The 14227-nt window shown below is 55.1% G+C and overlaps 1 protein-coding gene across 1 annotated transcript; it reads right to left on the bottom strand.

Annotated features, from left to right (window-relative positions):
- Positions 1-213: 213 nt before the first annotated feature.
- On the bottom strand, positions 214-9712 carry SLC30A2 (solute carrier family 30 member 2). The gene is made up of 8 exons (XM_024256365.3): positions 9441-9712; positions 8554-8774; positions 7858-8004; positions 6958-7111; positions 6100-6259; positions 5263-5368; positions 3345-3479; positions 214-2870 (listed from the first exon to the last, which is right to left on the bottom strand). Exons 1-8 carry the CDS (start codon positions 9488-9490, stop codon positions 2725-2727), a joined length of 1119 nt encoding a protein of 372 aa, XP_024112133.1. The 5' UTR covers positions 9491-9712; the 3' UTR covers positions 214-2724.
- Positions 9713-14227: the final 4515 nt, after the last annotated feature.

The raw sequence follows: 14227 nt of genomic DNA, 5'->3' as shown, positions 1-14227 counted from the left end.
ATAAATACCCTTACAGCAGCTGCTCGAGGGAGGGGCTCAGGGCTCAGGGCTCGCCTGGGAGCGCGTGCGACTCCAGAGGGTGAGGGTGGTGGGTCCAGCCCAGGTCCAGGGTGTCAGGTGTTTTCCTGCTTTGATGGCCTCGCAGCTCTGGAAACTCCCGTGACTGTCTCACTGGCAGGAACATACTGTCCCCTTAGGCCTCTCCAAGGCCTTCTACCCCCACCCCCCAGCTTGACCTCGGCGGGCCCCTGGATGACTCAGGTCCTCCCTAGAGCCAGTCACAGCTGAGTGGCAGAGTGGGTTACCCTTGGGAGGCGTGGTGCTGTGAGATGCTTGAGGTACAGGGCGGACTGGAAATTAAAGAGGTAGGGGAGAGGCAGTCTGGCCCAGAGTCAAGAACTGAGGGTGGGTGGGAAAGCATACAGCTGGGGCCCAGGCAGCCTTCCCAGGGTGGGGAGGGTGCTGGATGCCAGGTCCAGCCAGGTGAAAGAGGCATCTTTCCAATCACAGGTGTGACACCCAGGACACTGAACTGCCTTGGCATGTCCTTACCCATGGGCTGGGCACTGCTGGTCCCAGGGGTTCGTATTGTACCAACAGGTAGCCCAGACCAGGTCCCCAGACCCTGATGTAGAGGAAGGTCAACCGAAATGAGGCAGAAATCCCAGACCTGCCTGCACTGGCTGTGTGACTTCAGGAAAACGATTCAACCTCTGAGCCTCAGTGTTTTCATCTATAAGAATGCAGGACAGCAGTGATGGTCTCCTTTTTTTTTTTTTTTAAGCTAGAGTCTCGCGCTGTCGCCCAGGCTGGAGTGCAGTGGTGTGATCTCAGCTCACTGCAACCTCTGCCTCCCCGGTTCAAGCGATTCTCCTGCCTCAGCCTCCCGAGTAGCTGGGATTACAGGCACAAGCCACCACGCCTGGCTAGTTTTTGTATTTTTAGTAGAAATGAGGTTTCGCCATATTGGCCAGGCTGGTCTCGAACTCCTGGCCTCAAGTCATCTGCCTGCCTCAGCCTCCCAAGGTGCTGGGATTGCAGGCATGAGCCACTGTGCCCAGCCAATGACTGTCTCTTGAGAGGGGTGTAAGGACTTGGCATACAGCAAAGCCCAGGATCAAGTTCCTGGGGCCTGCCATGGCTTGGGTGGGGGGTGGGGAGTTGGGTGGGGGAGGTTGAGTCCCCTGAGATTGTGGTGGAATGGAGCACCCACCAGCAACCCCCCACCCCTCTCCAGGCCAGTGCTTTCCACAGACTTTTCACAGACCTGGAGGGGCTGAAGGACCCACCTACCTAGAACACAGGCAATCAGGATGACAGTGCTGGGAAGGCACAAAGAGGTCATTTCACAGATGGAAAGACAGAGATTTAAAGTGGGAGGCAAGTGACCAAACCCACCTCCTCCCTCCATGGTCCAGAACAGTCAAGACAAACTCAGCGCTGCCCCTGGGGAGGCTGGGAAGCCCTCCTGGCTCCTCAGTGAGGCAGCCTCGGGCCACAGAGTTCCCTGTCTCCAGGATGGTAAAAGTAACCAGTCTTCAATGACCACAGGTACTTGGCCAACTGGCTCTTGTTCTCAACCCTGTGAGGGAGGCATCAACCCTGTCGGTCTACAGATGAGACTGTAGGGCAGAGGCCAACTCGCCCAAGGCACTTGCTTACAATGGCAGAGACAGACCTTGTGACACAGGACTCCCTGATAACTGGGCATGTTGTCTCGATGAGTCGGGGACAGGTCTCCCCTCTTGCATCTTATAAACACAAGCCACCCCTAAGTCAGGAATCTTCACACACAAGCCCCAGGAAGCCGCGGTTTCCCTCCTAGCTGGCCTCTGGACCGAGTGCAGCCCCACTTCTCTCCCTTTCCCTCCACCATGCCACGCTCCGACTGGGTCAGGCCAGATAGGCAACAGAGCTGGCCCAGCCATATCTTTCTGGAGACTCTGAATCCCCTGGGACACTCTCAGGGCAACAAAAGTGCCAGGGGGCTTGGAGGCTGTTAGCGCAGAACCCAAGCTGAAATCTCTCTACCCCCCGCCCACCACCTGTGCCAAAGTTTTTTTTTGTGTTGGCACAGCTGAGGGAATAAGGAAAGAGGAAAACTGTCCCTTACCTAGTAAGAAGCCTCTCCCCTCCAGGAAAGGGAACATTTGGCTCACAGCTGAAGTGACTAAGGCACAGACAGGCCTCAGGTGCCTCCTGGCTCCCTGCCTTAGGGAGGCTCAAATGAGAGTGTGAGGGTCCTCACCCCCGTGCCTATTGCTATAGGCAGAGGGAGGGGCTCAGATTCATAATGGCAAAGGCCAGCCAGGCTGAGAATGGGGGGTGAGGCAGGCGGTATGGGTGCGCTGGGGCCAGCCTCCCCTTGGACGTCCCGTGGCTACCGCCTTTGCCCCTGTGAGTGGTAGAAAGACATTTGCTGAGGATTAGGCCCAAATACAGCCCCTTCCAGAGCTGGCCCAGGAGCTGGAAGAGCAGGGTCACACTAGCTTTATACCCGCTGAGTCCCCACCCTGGCCGCTGGCTGTAGTCAGATGGGAGGCTGGGAAGAGCTCCATTCCTGGAGTGGGGCAAGGCTCTGCACTGAACGTGGAGCAGAGGTCGGAGGGGGGACCCGGTTTATAACACAGCTGGGGTAGGCAAAGTCCTGGCTGGGTCTAGGGGACACTCAGTCCAGCCACCTGCAGGTCCTGTTCATGCCCCAGTTGGTGCCTGGCTGAGCCGTCAGTCTGAGGGGCCCTGGCATGCCTGACAGTCCTTCATATCCTCCGAGTAGTCCTCGATCTGGATGGTCACAGTGTGGAAGTGGAACTTCCCTTGGAGGCGGCTGCTGGCTGACTTCAGCACAGCCTGGGCGTCTGTATTCTGAGCTGGGGGCCGAGAGGACACAGCGGGGGATGCCATTTACTCTGGCCCTTTGGAACCATCAGGAGCCCAAATCTCATACCCCATCCCCAGCAGAACAGGATGGGGGACGATGAACATGGAGAAGCCCCCAGATTCCACTCCTCTGCCAGGTAGCCTCCCAGCCCAGACCTGGCTCATGCCTGAAAGAGCTGGTAAAGCACTGGCCTTAAGGCCAGGAATCTGCCACCTACTGCCATATACTAGCTGTAAAAGCCTGGGCAAGTAACTTTACTACCCAACCCCAGCCTCAGTTTCTTCATGGATAAATGAGATTGTGCTGATCAGATGGAATAATGCGTATCAAGTACTCAGCATCATGAGGCTGGGCTTGATGCATGGGCACTGTGAGCATCTGGGGTCACCTGGACCCGTTGAGGATGGCACTAGGCTTTTGGCTGCCTGTCTTCCACCCCACCCTGAGTGTCCCAAGCACTCACCAATGGCAATGTGGACAGACAGAACAGGCTGGGCCACGGTCAGTGCCCAGATATGCAGGCTGTGCAGGGCTTCCACCCCCTCCACCGACAGCAGCAGATCCCGAACAGCTGTGAAGTCAACGCCCTTGGGGGTCCCTGAGGACAGCAAGGACAGGGGAAACTAAAGGAAACTAGGAAACTACCCCTCCCACGCCTGCCCATCGGTGCAGGGCTGGCTCCTAATCCTCAGGCGTCATCCCCTCAAAGAAGACCTCCTTGGCCTGCAGGTCTGAGGCTGCCTTCACCTCCCAAGCTCTCCGCCCTATCACTCTGTTGTATTTCCTCTCCACTCTTAACACTGAAATTATTTATGAATGTACTTATTGTCAGTTTCTCCCTCTAAAATGGACACTCCATGAGGGCAGGACAGTCTCCTTTGATTACCACAGTATCCTCGGTGCCTAAAACAGCACCTACTCCATAGTAGGTGCTCAATAAATATATTTTTTGGTTTTTTTTGAGATGGAGTCTTGCTCTGTCACCCAGGCTGGAGTACAGTGGTGCGATCTTGGCTCACTGCAACCTCTGCCTCCCCGGTTCAAGAAATTATCCTGCCTCAGCCTCCTGAGTAGCTGGGACTACAGGCGTGTGCCACCACGCCCGGCTGATTTTTGTATTTTTAGTAGAGACAGGGTTTCACTGTGTTAGCCAGGCTGGTCTTGAACTCCTGATCTCAGGTAATCTGCCTGCCTCAGCCTCCCAAAGTGCTGGGATTACAGGTGTGAGCCACTGCGCCTGGCCAATAAATATATTTTTGAATGGAAAGTAGGAAAGAACAGATCCTGAGAATCCTTGGACCCACCCAGGGCACGATCATCATCTTCATCATTATCGCTTTTATCTGGGTTAGCATATACTTGGAGAAAAAGCTCTGACCTGCAACCAAATACTGCTAAGCCCAGGCCAGCATCCTACTCCATTCCAGACTGACCCTGAGCACGCAGAGGCCTATGACCTTGGCCCAAGACCCCAGGCCTAGAGCATAAGAAAGCCAAGGTGCAGGGCCAGGTGTGGTGGCTCACATCTGTAACCCCAGCACTTTGAGAGGCCGAAGTGAGATGATCGCTTGAGCCCAAAAGTTCGAGACCAGCCAGGGCAACATGGTGAGACCCCCATCTCTAAAAAACATTTAAAAGTTAGCCAGACATGGTGGCATGCGCCTGTGGTCCCAGCTACTTGGGAGGCTGAGGCAGGAGGATTACTTGAGCCTAGGAGGTCGAGGCTGCGGTGAGCCGTGGTGGCACCACTACACTCTAGCTTGGATGACAGAGCAAGCCCCTGTTTCAAAAAGAACAAAAAAAAGGTAATTCAGGGCAGACCAGATCATTCTCCACCACTGACCGTTCTCCAACCCCACAAAGTACAGCCATGTCCCCCCAGGGTGTGGTATTATTTGGTCCCTGAGATGTAGGAAAGGCCTGCGCTCCAGTGGATTCAGTAGCTTTGTCCAAGGCTGACTGTCCTTCTCTGAGCCTCAGTCTGCCCCTCTGTGCAATGGGAAGTATAATCCTCACCCCCTCTCTCTTTCTGAGAGAAGGCAGCCAGAGCCTGGGGAAGTGTATAGGGGAGGGCTGGAGAGCTCCAGATGCTACAGATATCCCCCAGAAGCCCCCTGACTAGGCAGAGGAGGCACCCTTAGGGGTAGGGGGAAGGGAAGACTCGGGCTGGGGGACGGTTCCAGGAACTGCCACATCTGAAAGCCCAGGCTCTATGTCAAGATCAGCCCAGGGGCCCCAGGAGGTTTTCCAGCCTATGCCGGGGCTCCAGATCCTGGCTCCCCGCCCATGTGCTGGGATACCCCAGACACACACATACCCTATTTGAGCTGATTAGTGCTTGAGAGCCAAGAGCAAAAAGGGAGCCACGAAGCCCAGGTTACCTTCCATCAACACCAGGATCACATCTCTCAGGATGGTCAAGGTTGTCCCCAGGACCAGGATGGAGAAGACGAAGGTGCAGATGGGGTCTACATACTTGTATTCCGGCTGCAGGAAGACAGACCTGGAGTTCAACATCTAACACCTCAGCTTCCCTTCTCCCCTCCCACCCAGCACTGCTGGGGAGAGGTGCTCTCTCTGCTGGGTGGGCATGAGCCTCGCCCTGGCCCTGCCTCCCAGTTTTCTGCTCTTTATTTCACATCTGCAAGAGCAGAAAGGACAGACCACAGTTCAGAATAAGGCAGTCCCTTCCCACCCCTCCTTCTCAAGGAGCTGAGACATGGACAGAGCAAAAAGGCATCTTAGATACCATCTGATCCGCCATCCATCCCCATTTGACAGATGGGGAAATTGAGGCGCCATTAGAGCAAGCAAACTCACCCAACGTCACATGGCTAGCAAGGAGAGCCAAGCTTCAGGGCAAATGCCTGCCTCTTTCCACTACAGCTCCCTTCCTCTATGTGATGGGCATTGCCCAGGGTTTGACAACACACAGTCATAGGTTTGAATCTGGCTCTATGCTTTACCGGCTGTGTGACACTGTGCAAGTCACTGAAGCTTTCTGAGCTACAGAAAACACTACCACCTACCTTTCAGGTTGTTGTGAGGATCAGAAGTGCTGACACTTGGTAGGTATGGATAAATGTTCCTTTCCTCTCCCCACCCTTTTCCCTAGAACTGGGAGGGAGCTAGAATCTGAAAAGGACCCCCTGTAGAGAGTATACTCAGGTGTTCTACACTCCCCTGCCACCCCCACCACCCTGTGTCCCAGCTCTGACCTTGAAGTATAAAATATAGGCTGCCACTAGGACGCCCATGCTCTGCATAAAGTCCCCGATCACATGGATGAAGGCAGCTCGGACGCTGGGGTTCTCCTCCTGCTGGTTGGTGGTGCCGTGGCTGTGCCCATGGCCAGACTGGTGAAGGGTCAACCCCATTCTATGGAAGTGGAGACAAAGCCAAGGGCTCACTGAGGTCACACATGGAGGTCACCTATTAGGACTAGCCAACTTGTAGGGCAAAAATCTCAAGCCCCCAAACCTCGTGATCTCTTTGGCCATGTGAGAAGTCCAACCCACACGGCCTTGGTTTAGACAGCCATGAGAGATAGGGCCCAGCGCCAATGCCCGGCTGAGTCTGGGCACAACAATGCCACAATGCCAAATCTCAGAGCAGGAGGGGATTAGGGAGGTCACTGTAAGTTCACTCCATCATGTCACAGATGGGGAAACTGAGGCCTCTGAACAAAGACGAGAAAGACCCCGAAAGAGACACCCATTGTCTCTAACTGAGAGCAATTTCAGACTTGGGTTCTGCCCCTAGGGACAGCTACTCCTGCAACAACTGGCCTCTTCCCGCCCCACTTCAGGTGTGAAGCCACCAAGGTTAGTCCCTGACATGTATCAGGGAGTAGGTAGAGTGGATGAAGACTCTGATTTACAGCTCCCAATGTTCTTGGCCTAGGCCTAAGGTAGGACCCAGGTGTTCCAGGTGCCAGAGCTCAGACCATTAGGGAAGTTCTGTCCCTGTGGCGTGTGCTGGAAAGTGGCACGGTCTCCTTCCGCAAAGCAGACATAGGTGTGGGTGTGAGAGGCGGGAGGAGGAGGGGAGACAAGGGAAACTGGGGCCCCACTCACATGATGTTCACAGCCACAGCGCAGCCCGACGTGATCAGCATGGTCCCCCCGTCAATTTCATAGTCCCCAGAGATCAGCCGCTCCACAGCCAGGTACACCAGTACCCCAGTCACGACCCAGATGGACAGTACAGAGACCAGGGCTCCCAAGATCTCTGAGGAAGAACCCAAACCCAACAACCACCTTGGCATGGGCCTGAAACTAAGGAGGCTTCCCCCTTCCTTCAGGATCCTCCCCACCTATCCCCCACACAGAGTCAGGGCCTGGGTCCCACTGGGCTCTGCTGAAGGTATGGTCGGCATGGCTGCCCCTTACCCCACCCCTCATATATCCAGGAATGTAAGAGCTAGAAGGAACTAATAAGTCATCATCTGAGTCCACCTTTTTGGTTGTACATGTAAAGAAGCTGACTTATTAAAATATGTGCCTTTTGTTCAGCTAATAAACTGAGGCTTCTGGGGAAGACAGGCTGGGCCATCTCCCACAAAGAGGAAGGTGATGATGCAGTCCAGGGTGAACGGAAGAGAGGTTAAAGCCTATACCTTCCAGCAGCCTTTGCCGGCCTTCCCGTCCCCCCAGAGCTGATCCACAGAGTTATGTGCAGTGTTAATGCCATTGTCATTTGTTCTTGAAGCTTGGCTACTGCACTTCTTAGGAAGGTCAACTTTGCTTCCCTGCAGACTGAGAGCTCCTGGATGACTGGGACCAGGGCTCCCCCATCAGACTAGGATTTCCCAGAGGACACAGGCCATGGTTGACATCCTCTTCCCCCATCCAGATCACCCTCCTGGCCTCACTCAGGGGAGGAATGGGGGATCCACCCATTACAGCCAACTAAGAACCCCTGTTCTAACCCACCCTCTCTCTCAACCCCATCTCCAGCCGAACCGCGATCCTCACCAGCTCTCTGCCAGCCGAAGTTCATGGTCTTGGTGGCTGGCCGGGAGGACATCCAGAGGGAGAAGAGGCTGATGAGCATGCTGGCAAAGTCAGTGAGCAGGTGCGCTGCGTCAGTCATGACAGCCAAGCTGTGTGCCAGGTACCCACCTGCAGGGTGGAGGGTCCTTATCAGCTCCCCAGAGAGCTGGCTCCCAAGACTGTGTGTGCAGCAGGGAGACCACAGGCTCTGGAAGAAGACATTCTGGGCTCAAGATCTCTCTCCCCATGAGCTGTACAACCGTGACACGTGACCTACTCTCTCTGAGCCTCAATTTCCACTCTCTGTGAAATGGGCCACCAATATCTACTTAGAGGGTGAATGTGCACATCAAGTTCAAATAGGGACTGGAAAGCATAGTAGATACTTAGTAAATGCTCTTTCCTTCTAGGAATTCAGGCCTTCCCTTAGCTACTAGTTGTGCGTAATCTTTGGCAAGTTACTTAACCTGAACATGCCTCAATTTCATCATCTGTAATAAGGAGAATAACGTCACCCGTGTGATAACACAGGTTGTTGTTAGACCTGCATCAGATAATGTGTATATAAAGGCTTAGCATAGTGTGTGTTCAGTAAGTGGGGCTTTTAGTGTCAGTATTGCTGGGAACATCCAGTCTATCCACGCACCAACTTCATTTAATTAGCCCAAAAGAGCTTACCAACGACTTCTCCGATCATGAACAACAGGCAGATGGCAGAGGCTACATACAGCTGGCGCCGGGCCTTCCCCTTCTTGGGGTCACAGTGACTGTCAGGACCCTTCTGAGCATGGCAGTAATGGTTGCTCTGGGCAGCCAGCTCAATGGCCTGCAAGTCCAGGCCAGGTCGGGGCAGAGGGATCCAGCCAGTCCCGTCCTGCCACAGAGATCCCGTGTATGACCTGGCCAGAGAGGAAGAGAGGGAACGCTCAGCTCTGAGATGAGGCAAGGAGGGCCGACTCTAGTCCCATTTCTCTGTGAGGCCTTGTGTCCACTGGGAAAAATAGCTAAGGACGCTCGGAGCTCGACAATCTCTGATGAGTGACCAGAGGTGAGAAGCCTGTGTTCAGACGGGGATACTAGGGGAATGGGAGTCTTGGGGCCCGGGGCCCGGGGTGTTCCCTCCTCCCCAGTCCCTTCAGAGGCCAGAGGAGGCGAAGACCCTGGGAACCGGCCAAGGGCGTGCTGTCCAGTGGAGCGCGGGGAAGGAACAGAGCGCAGGCTCTGGGAGAAGAGCAGGCCCCCTCCAGCGCACTTGGGACACAGGGCCTCCCCGGGGCGGGGCTGCCTGGGGCAAAGTGCTGGGCGGGGCGGGACTCCAGGCATGAGAACCGCCAATCCCCCGGCTCCAGGCCCCCCGCGGGCAGAGGTCAGGATCTGGGCTGGGCCCCAAGGGAGAGACGGTCCTTGGGCCACAGCCCATTATCTTCGTTCCCTCACCTCACCCCACCCCTCCTGCATGGTCCCAGCTCAAGCCGCCGCCAAAGCCAACTACCGCTAGGATGGCAAACGCGGAGGTGCGTCGGCTGCCGCCAAAATTCCCGCCTGTCCCCAAGCTCTCGCCTTACCGGACTGCGGGCCTGGCGTCCAACAGGTGCTGCTTCTCCGTGCCCTCCATGCAGTCCCGCGCCGAGTCCCAGCAGCCGCGCGGCCGCCCCGCCGAGTGCGCCCTGGAAGTAGCGCGCGGGATTCCGGGTGGCGCTCACCCACCTGCCTGGAGGGCCCCGCGAGGTGCGCTCACTCCGGCCCGGCTCCTGCGGCCCCTGAGCTCCCCCGGCTCCCGCTGCGGCTGCAGCTCCGGCTCTGGCTCCGCGCGCCAAGCGCTCCCGCGTCTCGGGTCAGCCGCTGCGCCCCGTGGCCGCCGGCTTTATCCGGCCGTCGCCAACCCGTGTGAAGCGGCCGTCGGCGCGTCGTGTGCAAACGCCCGCGGGGAAGGGGGGGCGGTGGCCGGCTGCAAAGGGCGCCCGGCTGTGGCCCCGCACACCTGTGCCTGCGCCCGTGGGGCCCGCGGAGCCCACCTGCCGGCCGCGAGAAGTCTGCCAGCCTTAGCCTGGCGCGGCGCCGGTTGTTGCTGAGTGAGGACGGGGTGACGCCTGCGCCCCCTCTCCCGCGTGGGGTGGGCCGCGTCCCCACCGAAAAGTTCTCGACTTTGGTTTGTAGAAATCCGCTTTGGTGGTCCCGACGGCAGGAATGTGGCTCCTTGCCTCGGAAAAGGGTCTCCAGAGGCTACTGGGGCCGCGTCTGCCCCCTCCGACTGGCGGCTGCCCTGGGCTTGATCATGTTCCCCTCTCAGGCCGGAGACCCCCCCGAGGTCGGCTTGCGTTCCTGCCCTCCTGCTAGGAGGGTCCCGGGGTGGGGTGGGCTGCGCCGCCCTCAGGCTGGGGCAGTGTCTCTCCCTAGGACCGGCTGAGACTGATCGACCCATCCTCGCCACTGAAGCAGCGCCAGCTCCTCCTCTCCTGCGCGCAGGAGAATCTGGAGTAGCCGGCTTTGTCTCCACCCGCACAGAGAACAATGTCATCGGCAGTCACCATGGGGCAGAGACGACCACTGCCACTGCTGCCACCCCTTCTCCCCTCCCCCGCAGCGGCTCCTGGGAGCCCCAGGAAGCCCGACAAGCAAGCCTGGGAGATGCAGGCCGGAGGTGCCACCGTGTTGGTACCGCTGGGAGAAGCCCTGTCCTTCCTGGCCAGCTTGGTGCCCCACCCACTTGAAGCAGCCTCCTTCCCTGGCGGTTCTTGGGGATTGGGGAGCCTGTGGCCCCCACGCTGGCCTCTGACAGGTGCCCTCTGTGTAGAAAGAAGCTGCTGGAGACCTCCCTGTCTGGTCAATTCGTCTCCCTAGCACCCTTGGTCGCTAGGACCATAGGCTTGGTGGATATGGCCTTTCACAGAGACAAGAGTCAGAGGCGCAGGCCTCTTGCCCACACCACTGGGGACAGGAAGGGGCTCTTTCAGTCTCTCGTCTTGTAGGAGGTGGGGTGCCAGGAGTGAGGATGTGAGGTGAGCCCGCTCTGCTTGGGTCCTCACTGAGTGCCTCTCTGCCTTCTCTGGACTCTGGTTTTCTTCTGGAAAACCTCAGACACCCTGATTTTCTTCAGGTCTACTCTGAGCACTAGCAGGCTCAGCATTACCTGGAGAAGGTGTTACAATGCAGGTTACAGGTCCCTGCATCAGACCAACCGAACCAGAATCTCTAGGTGTGGAGCCTGAATATTTCCAGGATTCAGCAGGTCTGGGGCAGGGCCTGGGAATCTGTATTTATAAAATTCTCTGGTGCTATTTTGGCATTATTGTTCATTTTTATGTATAGTGGGTTTTTTTTCTTTTTTTTTCTTGAGACAGAGTTTCGTTTCTGTTGCCCAGGCTCGACTGCAGTCTCAGCTCACTGCAATCTCTGCTTCCCGGGTTCAAGTGATTCTCCTGCCTCAGCTTCCTGAGTAGCTGGGATTACAGGCGCCCACCATCATGCCCAGCTAATTTTTGTATTTTTAGTACAGACAGGGTTTCACCATGTTGGCCAGGCTGGTTCTGAGGTTATGATTTTTTTTCAAAGAAAACCTTTATCTAAAGTATTCAGGGATAAAATGTCATCTGGGTTTTGCCTTAAAATAATCCCAGTGGGGAGAGTACAGTACTGGTATAGAAGAAACAAATATGTCACCAGCTGTTGAAACTGAGTGATGGGTAAATGGGGTACACTATAACTATTCCCTCTACTTTTCAGTATTTAAAAAATGTTGGCTGGGTGCAGCGGCTCATGCCTATAATCCCAGCACTCTGGGAGACTGAGGTGGGCGGATCACCTGAGGTCAAGAGTTGGAGACCAGCCTGGTCAACATGGCAAAACCTCATCTCTACTAAAAATAAGAAAATTAGCCTGGCATGGTGGCAGATGCCTGTAATCCCAGCTACTCAGAAGTCTGAGGCAGGAGAACTGCTTGAACCCAGGAGGTAGAGGTTGCCGTGAGCCAAGATCATGCCATTGCACTCCAGTCTGGGCAACCAAAACTGAAACTCTGTCAAAAAAAAAAAAAAAGTTTCAGAATTAAAGACTTGGGGAAAAATAAACCTTTCCTGGCAATTCTGATGTAGCAGCCCATGGAACTGTATTCAAGATTCATTGCAAGAACCCCCTTGAAGCCAGCTTTCCTCTCTTGAAGCATGATTTTAAAGGAAGCATGTTGATCAAGAACCCTTCATACCATCTTAAGGGTTCTAGTTTGCAAGTACAGGAAGAGCCCTTCCTATGGCAAAGGAAAGATCCCTTTAGTTGCAATTAACAGGTATCTTCCTGGAATTTAATCTTTAACTGATTACCCAAAGTCTCAACTTCTCTCTCTTCTCTTCCATAAGTGACAAGCTATGGGGCTGAAATGCTTGTTGCTTACATGATCAGTAGCCTGGAGAAGTAATAGAATGTACACACATTATAATACTTATTCTTGTGATTTCAAGGTGATGAAAGCCTCTCTCTTTCTGGCCTCAAATTTCTCCTTCTGGACTCAAATCCCTTCAGTTTTCTATGGGAGGATACTTTAGGAGACCAAACCATAAAGAAAAACAAGTATGTGATTGTCAAAAAAACAAAAAAATGACTGCTCATCTTTCTGCTACCCCAATCAGAAAGAGGAGCTGTGATGTGGTAGAGGGGCACATGGAGGGCTTCTGAGGGCTGGCGATGTGTGACGTGGTAGAGGGGCACATGGAGGGCTTCTGAGGGCTGGCGATGTGTGACGTGGTAGAGGGGCACATGGAGGGCTTCTGAGGGCTGGCGATGTGTGACGTGGTAGAGGGGCACATGGAGGGCTTCTGAGGGCTGGCGATGTGTGACGTGGTAGAGGGGCACATGGAGGGCTTCTGAGGGCTGGCGATGTGTGACGTGGTAGAGGGGCACATGGAGGGCTTCTGAGGGCTGGCGATGTGTGACGTGGTAGAGGGGCACATGGAGGGCTTCTGAGGGCTGGCGATGTGTGACGTGGTAGAGGGGCACATGGAGGGCTTCTGAGGGCTGGCGATGTGTGACGTGGTAGAGGGGCACATGGAGGGCTTCTGAGGGCTGGCGATGTGTGACGTGGTAGAGGGGCACATGGAGGGCTTCTGAGGGCTGGCGATGTGTGACGTGGTAGAGGGGCACATGGAGGGCTTCTGAGGGCTGGCGATGTGTGACGTGGTAGAGGGGCACATGGAGGGCTTCTGAGGGCTGGCGATGTGTGACGTGGTAGAGGGGCACATGGAGGGCTTCTGAGGGCTGGCGATGTGTGACGTGGTAGAGGGGCACATGGAGGGCTTCTGAGGGCTGGCGATGTTCTTTTTTTTTTTTTTACCTGAGTGGTAGTAACATAGGGTTTCATTTTACAATAGGTTATTAAACTCTACGATGTTTTGTGCACTTTTAAGGGTGTGTGTATGTATTACGCCGTGTTTTAAAAACTAAAACAAAATGCTTCAGAACTTGAGAAAGGACTGGAAATGAGAGCAAAATCTGATTCTTTGAAATTCAAAGTTAGGAACCGAGTTAGCCTTAGAAAAACTCCCAGAAGTGAAAATGGGCAGAGGTTACGAGGGTTTTTGAGTGCTGTCCTAAAGCAAGTTCCACATAACTCTAGTTCCGGGGGATGTCATATGAACAGGTTGGGAAATTCAGTCCACACACACAAAATGAGAGACTTAGGGTCAGGCAGCATTCCAAGCACCGTGAACTTGATGGTCCTCGTCTAAAGTTAATTCGCTTTCTTTACGGTGGGACGACTCAGAACCCTTAATTTGCTACTGTGATCTGAATGTCTAAAAGGGGGAACAGGCTCTGCAATTCTCCTCAAAGTTATATGTCCCTGGTGTATCAGCCCGGGTGAATGCGCTGCCTCGGATTCGCTCAGCCTTGCCTCTCTCCAGGCCCTTGGCTTCTTGCTCATGGAGATCCTGGGTGCTACTGGGCCACAGTCATGAATTCATCCCCTACTGCTGGTGGCTGACTTGGCCTTTCCTGGCATGAGTCTGGGCACCAGCCTGGCCCCCATTGTGTTCACCGAGGTGGAGGCAGCAGCTGCCCCACCCTTGTCCAACCCAAGTGGACCATGGAGGCCCTGGCACCTCCCACCATTTCCAGACTCAACTGAAGTACCACCCAATGTGGCAGGTGACCTTGCTCCCCCTGCAGCTGCACCACCTGAAGTCAAGGCGGAATGAACAGTATGGGAGGTGGGAGACAGGAAGGAGCCAGCAGACACATTTCTTTTTTTTTCTTCTCTCAGATGAAGGACTTTGAATCATATTCTGTTCTTTATGGCCTGCTGGAAACATCTCACATGACTAAGCAGCCAGCCCAGTCTTTGGTGAAGCTGTGGCCAGCTCAG

Source organism: Pongo abelii, chromosome 1 (assembly GCF_028885655.2).
Source record: "Pongo abelii isolate AG06213 chromosome 1, NHGRI_mPonAbe1-v2.0_pri, whole genome shotgun sequence".
NCBI classification, from domain to species: Eukaryota; Metazoa; Chordata; class Mammalia; order Primates; family Hominidae; genus Pongo; species Pongo abelii.
This window is presented reverse-complemented; position numbering and strand designations above follow the sequence as displayed.